Genomic DNA, 10,192 nt, shown 5'->3' with positions numbered 1-10,192 from the left:
GGTCCTCTCTGGGATTGGTAACTAATTAAAAGATAGGAAACAAAGGGTAGGAATAAATGGTCAGTTTTCAGAATGGAGAGAGGTAAATAGTGGTGTCCCCCTAAGGGTCTATACTGGGACCAGTCCTATTCAACATATTCATAAATGATCTGGATAAAGGGGTAAACAGTGAGGTGACAAAATTTGCAGATGATACAAAACTACTCATCAATGATTTAGATAATGGCATAGAGCATACACTTATAAAGTCTGTGGACGATACCAAGCTGTGAGAGGTTGCAGGTGCTTTGGATGACAGGATTAAAATTCAAAATGATCTGAACAAACTGGAGAAATGGTCTGAAGTAAATAGGACGAAATTCAATAAAGACAAATGCAAAGTACTTCATTTAGGAAGGAATAATCGGTTGCACACATACTAAATAGGAAATGAATGCCTAGGAAGGAGTACTGAGGAACGGGATTGGGCCGAGGGACGTACTGACCGCTGCTTCCAGAAGCTCCCATTGGCCTGGAGCAGCGAACCGTGGCCACTGGGAGCCACGATCAACCGGACCTGTGGACGCGGCAGATAAACAAACCGGCCCGCCAGGGGCTTTCCCTACACAAGCAGCGTCCCAAGTCTGGGAAACACTGGTCTAGATAATACTTAGTCCTGCCATAAGCGCAGAGTACTGGACTAGATCAGTGGTTCTCAAAGCTGGTTCGCCGCTTTTTCAGGGTAAGTGCCTGGGAGCCGCGATCAGCTGAACCTGTGGACGCGGCAGGTAAACAAACCAGCCTGGACCGCCAGGGGCTTTCCCTGAACAACCGGTGGACAGGCTTTGAGAACCACTGGACTAGATAACCTCCTGAGGTCCCTTCCAGTCCTATCAATCTACTCAAGATTGTCCAGTCCCAAGTAGACTACAAAGAGCTACAAAAGGATATCACAAAACTGGGTGACTGGGCAACAAAATGGCAGATGAAATTCCATGTTGACAAATGCAAAGTTATACTCATTGGAAAACATAATCCCAACTATAAAATGATGGAGTCTAAATTAGCTGTTACCACTCAAGAAAGGGTGGTCATTGTGGATAGTTCTCTGAAAACATCTACTCAATGTGCAGCGTCGGTCAAAAAAGTGAACAGAATGTTGGGAATCATTAGGAAAGGGACAGATAATAAGACAGAAAACATCATATTGCCTCTACATAAATCCATGGTATGCCACATCTTGAATACTACATGCAGATGTGGTTGCCCCATTTCAAAGAAGATATATTGGAATTGGAAAAGGTTCAGAAAAGGGCAACAAAAATGATTATTGATATAGAATGGTTGCCATATGAGGAGAGATTAATAAGATTGGGACTTTTCAGCTTGGAAAAGAGTCGACTAAGGGGGGATCTGACAGAGGTCTATAAAATCATGCCCGGTGTGGAGAAAGTAAATAAGGAAGTGTTATTTACTCCTTTTCATAAATATAAGAACTAGGGGTCCCCAAATGAAATTAATAGGCAGCAGGTTTAAAACAAACAAAAAAGTATTTTTTCCACACAACGCTCAGTCAACGTGTGGAACTCCTTGCCAAAGCATGTTGTGAAGGCCAAGACTATAACAGGGTTCAAAAAAGAACTAGATAAGTTCATGGAGAATAGGTCCATCAATGGCTATTAGTCAGAATGGGCAGGGATAGTTTCCCTAGCCTCTGTTTGCCAGAAGCTAGGAATTGATCACTTAATGATTACCTGTTCTGTTCATTCCCTCTAGAACAGCTGGCATTGGCCCCTGTCAGAAGACAGAATACTAGGCTACATGGGCCTCTGGTCTGACCCAGTATGGCCGTTCTTACGTTCTAAGAATCAAATTGAGTATCACTGATCACAACTAACTCCACATTTTGAGATTATCACCATGCCTTTACATGCTGTCTGCTGTGTGATGTCCCAACAAAAACAAAAGGACAAATGGTTCAAATAGTCTAAGCAGGTCAAAGATGACAGAGAAAATAAATTTTATTTCTATCATTTAAAAGGTTTATACTCCTCAGTTTTAATTCATTAAATCTTAAAATTGTGTATTTTTTAAACATTCATATAAAAGGATTCTTAGTAACAACCACTATATATTGTCCAGTTGTGAAATGATTAAAGATGCAGATTTTATGCTGTATCCAAATTTTTAAGAGTATATAATTTAAAACATCCTTGGGTTATTTATTCAGCACTGGCTACCTTATATAAAAATGCATAAGTAAAGGGTTTAAGGAAAGAGAATTACGGGCCTTTATTCATTATTTCAAGTTGTGCAAGCAATTCATGCTAAATCAAACTCTGAGGAATCTGGGTACTCAGCACCATGAAATGTCCATGCTGGTCAACAGTCACCATTCAGATTTCCATACAAATGTTATGCTGAAGACCTTATTTTCTATTATTCCCTTTTGCTTTCATGTATTTTTGAGGCACTTTTCAAATACCCGGTTAGATAAGCACCATGTTTGATGTCATAAAATGTGCAAATGAAGCAGGCTGCAAGGGTGCACACAGAACACAGCCACCATATGAGAGCTGTAAAAAAACTGACAACAAAAATACCCAAAAACAAACCACCAAAATTGAGCCTGTAAACTTTAAGTATTTCAACAAGCATGTAATATATTGACACACAAATGGAAGTCTTTCCTAAAATGGCAGAGATAAGTTTTTTGTTTTCAGTGATGCAATCCTCTTTTCCACTGTATTTCACCACATCTTCACCATTCACAAATCTTCTGATTCTTTAGGATGGAATTAAACATTTCTATTTATTCTGTGCTGCTTTTTCCCTTAACTTCAGGATTTATTATTCAATTCCACATGCACAGATAGTAAATTATCTCCAAATGTTCCACAGTGAGGTCCTATTATTAAGAATTACTGAGCAAGGTCAATTGACAGTCTTTGATGTTTCCGATTATTTTAAAGGTTCCTTTTAAAACAGACTATGTTTTGAATTTGAGTCTAAAAATAAAGCAAAAGTGAGGTGTGTCATTTTCTAAGGGGTTTACTTCCTTCTTTTTAACTAAAATAACAAACATTTTAACAAATCTGTGGCTGATCCAAGGTATTGCATTCTCACAGATAAGGTATTAAACAAATAGGGAAAATATCTGAATTAAAAAAGTACACAATTTGGCCCAATCAGGGTTTCACATTTCAACTTAAACCTCATTTTGTTTCTCCAAAGCTTAAAAACAAAACAAAACAAAACAAAACTCATCTCTCTCTTTTCTGAAGAGGTTCCTATAGAAGGAGGAATATTTGGTTGGTGGAAGTGTTATTTTGCTTATTAGTTAGCATGGTGGGATTTGGCTGATGTTTCATGGGATTTATTTTCTTTGACTCATAATGCCATGTGATCAACAGGGTATTTCTACACCATTCCTATGACATCTCTATTTCCGGAGGTGGTGTCCCTGAATATAATACTTATCAAGCTGTAATGCTGAAAAGAGCTCATTGAATCCAAGAACACATACTTTTTCATAATCTAATTAGTCAGTGCCATGTATCTTCAACTAAATCTGTATCATGTAATTCATTGAGAAACAAACACACTACTTTTAATAACCTTAATTTTTATTTATTTTTAGTGTGGGTTAAGGTAACTGTATTTACATGCAGTGGACCAAATCTGATTGCTTAAAAGCAGCATTAATATGTGCCCATACTCTAGCTGAGATGGGTCCTTGCAGAGCCCAGTAAGAGTACAAATAATCTACACAGGGGAGAAAGAGACTGTCCGCAAAGACCTTTGTCAGGCACCATGTATGCATGAACATGTAGACCACTTCCCACAGCACGAGGCCACACACCTGTAGTTTTGCCTCCATGGCTCCTGCAGCTGTCCTAGTGGGTCCCCCACGTACATCATCAAAATAGATGCTACACTGAGGACATGTTACAATTTAGGATATGTAGATATGTAATATTGACATTTCTTGATATGTAGATATGCAATACTGTCATTTCTAGTGGTATACAGCTTTTCCAGTTACTGGGTTTTCATGGCAAGTTTAAACCTCTAAATGAGGATTCAGTGGTAATTTTCCAGATCTAGCTATCAGAGCTAAGTCATTACAAAAAGCAATAGAATTCAGATTGCCCCATACTACATTTATGCATGAGACTAGTTTAGTCTATAAAGTGTTCTTCTGCTTTGTAAGTCAGCTAAAATATAGCAAACTGAACTGCTCTGTCCTAACACTTTGAACAAGCATGAAACCAAAATCTTAAGATAGAAAATGAAAAACAAATTAACTAATATCATTGTGTTATCTCCCCTAATTCTGAGGTTGTGCATAAAACATCATGGATCAAAAGCACTACTTGTTCAAATGAGGCTTTTACGATGCTTGTTTTCTTTTCTATTTTTTCCCTGCTGTCTAAGGAAGGCAGTCACTCACCAAGTGGCAGAAATGCAAGACAGTTTCCAGCCATGGACAGCTCATTAAGGCTAGGGAGTTGGCAGAGGTGGCGGGGAACACACCATAGATAATTCCCATCAGCACTGAGGTACTGCAGGGAAAGGCACATATGCAGCCTTTCAGGTAAAGCTATCAAACGATTGGCTGAAATGTCCAAGGTCTGCAGCTCCCTCAGGTCTCCGACTTCTAGAATCAAAACATCAAATATTCAGACATGGCATTAATCACTGTATTTCTGCAACAAGACGACAAAAAAATACAAACTGAAATACAGCTCACAGAAAACCTTTACGTATTTACATGAACGCAGTAGCCTCTACTTAATTTGTTAGCCAACTCCATCCTTCTGCCAGGCCAGCCTCCCTCCACCTTCCCAAAACTAGCACAAGTCTCCCATATGCTCCCTCCCATTACACTTCTCCTCATCACTGCTTGGCTTCTTCACCAATACCAGAATTTCACAAGTATCATTTACTGCAAACTCCCTCCAAAATGTATTTGTAATATCCTAATAATGTATCATTAACAATTGTTTAAACATTAAGGTATCATCACATTTTATGTTTCCACAAGACTAGGATAAGGCAAACTGGAGTCATTTAAATCTTTTAAGAAAAAACAGCCCTCCAAACCACTTAATTTGTAACTGAAGTTCTATACAGACTTCTCTGGATATCATATTAAAAATATGGTCCAAGCTACACAGTTTTAAGTAATTAAATTTCACTAACCTGTAATTACATTTAAAAAGACAAAAATACAAAGGTTCAGCAAAGTTTTGGAGATTGATTACTATGAATGCTAAATTCTGGGAGAACAGGTTTTCTATTATTTGGAGTGTATTCAGATCTGCTGCATTCACATAGTTCCCATTTTCTTACCAAAATAAAAGTGTGAAAACCAATTAAAAACAAATGAAGGAGGTTTAAGCTCATCAGTCGTCGTGTTCTGGAACTGCCAAGAGCACCATGCTACATATCTGTGTGTTATGATGTAAGAGCTTTGGCTCTGAACTGAGCACTTCATTTCTTTTGCTTTGAAACTCCCTGGTTACCATTTTCCCCTTAAATCCTTATCTTGGGGAGCATGTATCAGCTGGGCAACATGTGTAAATATATGGGGAAAAAAAAGTTTGTCTAAGATAAATTTAAATAAGTATAAGAAAAATATCAAATGTCATATATCTGGTTAAATACGTTAATCAATGTGAAAAAACCGCAGCCATCATACATCAAATACTTCATATTTACACACAAAAGACTGTCCATTACTTTCATCATCATGTGCTTGAAAGTAAAACTTAATTAATGTAGTTATCTGTAGGTTTGCATGCGCACACATACAAAATCATTCTGATCCCATTTTCTGACTTTTTATGCTGAGTTATGAATTTTTTTAAAATGTGTTACTTGTTTTCCCCCAGAATTTTATGCATCATTACCTATGGAACTTATGGCCATAGGCACATAATGCATTTTACGTTATTTTTTACTACTAATATAGCAACTGTAGGTTTCAGAGTAGCAGCCGTGTTAGTCTGTATCCGCAAAAAGAGCAGGAGTACTTTTGGCACCTTAGAGACTAACAAATTTATTTGAGCATAAGCTTTCGTGGGGTACACCCCACTTCCTGCATCTGAAGAAGTGGGCTGTACCCCACGAAAGCTTATGCTCAAATAAATTTGTTAGTCTCTAAGGTGCCACAAGTACTCCTGTTCTTATAGCAACTGTAGTTTGTGTAAGTACCTCTGAAAAAATACAGCAGAATTTTATTATGTGAATACTTCTACTAGTATGCAGTCATCTGTATTTTCTTGTGGAACTGCTTTTATTACTATAAATATAGGTATAAACAAATGATTGGACCAAAACGAAAATCAGGACAGTGAGTGGAAATTATAAATTCATAAAACAAAATACATAGTTGAAATGCTGTTAGTGAAAATGTTACACATGAATATAAGTTCATATTAACTTTTGTAACATCTGATAATACAACACTGATCATCTCCTTAATCAGATTCTCCCACCATTTTTAACTGCAGTGGGATTCATACACATATGTACATAACATTTCAAGTAACTCTACCAAATATCAACACTAGATGTGCTTAAAAAAGAACTACTGGTAATTAGCACTATTTGTTCTGCACCCTGGAAGGGCTAGGCTAGACTGGGAAAATAGACTGTGTTTAATAATCTGCTAACACATGTTAACTAACATGTTTTACAGTGCAATCTATTTCCCAAGTCTAGACATGCCTGGAACTTTACTTACTTTTCTGAATGCACAATTTGTAGCTGCACGTTTATAATTACTTCTATTAATTTTTTTAACTTGAAGAATATTGCAAACATTTGCACATTAAAGATTTCAAGAACTCTTTATTTTATGTTTCAAATAATGTTCTATAATTTTTTTGTGGGTAACAAACATTCTTAATAAGACCTGCAACCCTTGTTCACACAAGTAGAATCATTGACTCCAACAGGACTATTTCTGGGAGTAGGATTTGCAGGACTGGGACCCCACTTTCTATTCTGGGAACACTGATGGTGAGATACACATTAAGAAGCAGATTAAAGTGACTGACTGGGGGTGGGGGAAATAACCCAGTTAATTCTTTTCCTCCAAAGATTCCAAAGCATGCCATAATCTTTCCAGACTATAGGTCTGATCCTGTGAGGTCTTGACTGCTTCCATGAAAGGTGATCAGTGCCGTCAACTCTGATGGCAAGAAGTACTCAGCACCTTCCAGAACTGGGTTTTGTGCAGAGGGATTACTTCACCCACTCCTGAATGCAGTCATCTCTGGCATGAAGATGGTAGACATGGTTTTTTCAGGGTTAAATACAACTATGGAGAAAGGGGATTTAAAAAAAAAACTACTGCTCTGTCACAGAGATTTTTTTGAAATTACAATCAAGGTAGTACTATTTCTGTTAAACAAGAATCTTTTGTGCCCCTATACTCCCTCTGCAGCATTTCTATGATGCTTGGACCCTAGCAAGTAAACAAAAAGCTATGTTAATTTCAAGCACTGTTAGACGCAATGGGGAAGAAAGGAGGGAGAAATCAAATGGGGAAAAAGACAAATAGGTAAATAAAAATGCCATTTTCAAGATTCTGAGAGAGTACTTAAACAAGAGAAAAGTAAAAAGTTGTAATAATAGTTATATTGGGCTTTGTGTTTTCAATTGTTCTGTGAAAACATAAAAAATTTAAAATACATGTTAAACCTTAAAGATTAAGAGAAAAAAAGTCTATATTCCCCTTTCAACTTAAACAATTCTACAGTTACGTGTAGTAAAGAGGGACCAATAGATCCCAATAAAATACGTGACAACATCCCTTTATAAAATAAAGCCATCAGCAGGAACAGTTTCTATATGGAAGTAACAGTTCTCCTGACAACCTTTTGGTTACTCATTTTGATGCTAACAGTGCTCAGTAGCGTTAATTACTTTTCAATACTTGAAGTACACACTGAAAATTAATTACTAAAGCACAATAACTGTTGAATAGGTGCACAAAAGCAACATAGTAAGAATAGTCTCATTTTTAACAGCTCTCTACTCATGACATATACACAAAGCCCTGTGCTTTAAAACAGTGACAGGAAGTGAGCCACCTACATTCAGCCAAACCACTGACCACATGCAGTTTGTAACAGGCTTGATTATTTTCATGCACTAACCTTTCCCTCTGCCACTAAAAACAGTTTTCTAAGGCTATGTCTACAGTAAGGACCTTGCAGCTTTACCGCTGTCAGGTCTCTCGTGTAGCCGCTCTATGCTAGTGGGAGAGAGCTCTCCCACTGGCATACAGCAGAACCTCAGAGTTACAAATCCCTCGGGAATGGAGGTTGTTCGTAACTCTGAACAAAACATTATGGCGGTTCTTTCAAAAGCTTACAACTGAATATTGACTTCATACGGCTTTGAAACTTTACTATGCAGAAGGAAAATGCTGCTTTTAACCATCTTAATTTACATAAAACAAGCATAAAAAGAGTTTCCTTACCTGGTCAAAAAAAATTTTTTTTTTAACTTTCCCTTTTTATTTTTTTATTTTTTTTTAATAGTGATTTATGTTTAACACAGTACTGTACTGTGTTTTATTCCCTCCCCCCCCCCATCCCTCGGCTCTCTTTGCTGCAGCCTGGCTGTGTACTTCCAAAAGAGGTGTGCGGTTGACTGGTCAGTTCATAACTTTGCTGTTTGTAACTCTGAGGTCCTACTGTAAATAAGCCACCCCAACCAGCAGCAGTAACTATGATGGCGGGAGAGTGTCTCCCACCAACATAGTGCTATCCACACCGGCGCTTTTGTCAGTGAAACTTATGTTGGTTGGGGGTGTTTTCTTCACACCTCTGACCGACAAAAGTGCTAGCGTAGACATAGCCTAAGAGGGGCAGTGTGGGAAGCTGAGAGCCCAGTCTCTCAGCTCCGCAGGCAGCTCCCTGCCAGGAGCCCAACTTCCCCACAGGCTCCCATCCGGGAGTGGGGTCCAGCCACCCGGCTTCTTGTGCCGGCTCCCAGCTAAGAGAGAGGTCCAGCTGCCCAGTTCTCTAGGAGAGTGGTTCTCAAACTAGGGCCGCCGCTTATTCAGAGAAAGCCTCTAGTGTGTCGGGCTGGTTTGTTTACCTGCCATGTCCGCAGGTTCAGCTGATCGCGGCTCCCACTGGCCACGGTTCACCGCTCCAGGCCAAAGGGGGCTGCAGGAAGTGGCATGGGTCAAGGGACGTGCTGGCCGCCCTTCCTGCAGCGAACCGCGGCCAGTGGGATCGGCTGAACCTGCAGCTATATATAACTAGGACCTCTGTTTACATCAGACCTGGACTGACTCAGGAGGAATTTAAAAACAGCTTTTAGTTGATTATAGTAGAGATGACTCGTACCTGTCAATAGTGGGGGGGGAGAGAGGAGGAGGGCAGTAGCTTTAGCAGATGTTAGTGAGCATTCTCATTCCATGTAAGCCTGCTCCGTACAAGCCAAGCAGCAAATCGGGGGGGGGGGGGGGTACGTGACCCTGCATCCCCCCCCATGAGTTGCTTCTGGGTTAAAGCAAATATTATATGCCTTTAAATACCACATTTAATGGCCTATGCAACAGATCACATTTTGCAATTGTTAAATATTTAAACTTTTCTAGCACAAATTGGCACTTATGATAGTTCTATGCCACCTTCAAATAAGCAGAGTTTGACCACTAGTGAGAGATGGTATAAATTAGCTTTGAGGAAAGAAAAAGGGAGGGGGGGGGAAGAATCACATTTTGTCATTGATGTTATGCAGCAATTTTTTTTTCTAGAGTTTAAAAAGTTTCACATTTGTTGTCTGTAAGAGACTTGCGATAAAATGACCTTGTTCTCCATTTTTGCTATATAACAACACTTGTGGCAATGCTAGTTAAAAAAAAAAAAAAAAAAAGGAGATATTATAGAGGATGAGTACAAGGTGTGAACCAAGGGTTCTCAGGACAAATATTTTGGTGGCCTCAGTGTGGCCACCAACACTTGCTGGTGGCCGCTCTCACACTTTTTTCTAAAATACTTAATGAGCTTTAGGAAAAACAAATATGCACATAACAGGTCCAAATCATTGTAATTTATTTATTGCTAGCTAGTAAGTCTGTTGTGAAAAACGATATTAAACACAGAAGTATCACTTTTCACTTATATACACACTACAAAAAACAGGCTACCTTATAGTGTGTATATTTCCTCCATCTCTTTTC

At 38.7% G+C, this 10,192-nt stretch overlaps 1 protein-coding gene across 4 annotated transcripts in view; it reads right to left on the bottom strand.

The window, feature by feature from the left end:
* Positions 1-10,192, bottom strand: part of LRRC28 (leucine rich repeat containing 28) — an 84,110-nt gene that overhangs the window by 21,352 nt on the left and 52,566 nt on the right. For all 4 annotated transcript variants that reach the window (XM_050967160.1, XM_050967161.1, XM_050967162.1 and 1 more), the window contains one exon: positions 4,433-4,639. In XM_050967160.1, the coding sequence (XP_050823117.1) occupies positions 4,433-4,639 (207 nt within the window). The remainder of the gene's footprint in view (positions 1-4,432; positions 4,640-10,192) is intronic.

The sequence above is a fragment of the Gopherus flavomarginatus genome, chromosome 9 (genome assembly GCF_025201925.1).
Source record: "Gopherus flavomarginatus isolate rGopFla2 chromosome 9, rGopFla2.mat.asm, whole genome shotgun sequence".
Taxonomy (NCBI): Eukaryota; Metazoa; Chordata; order Testudines; family Testudinidae; genus Gopherus; species Gopherus flavomarginatus.
The sequence above is the reverse complement of the archived record's forward strand: the minus strand, read 5'-3'. Positions and strand labels throughout refer to the sequence as shown.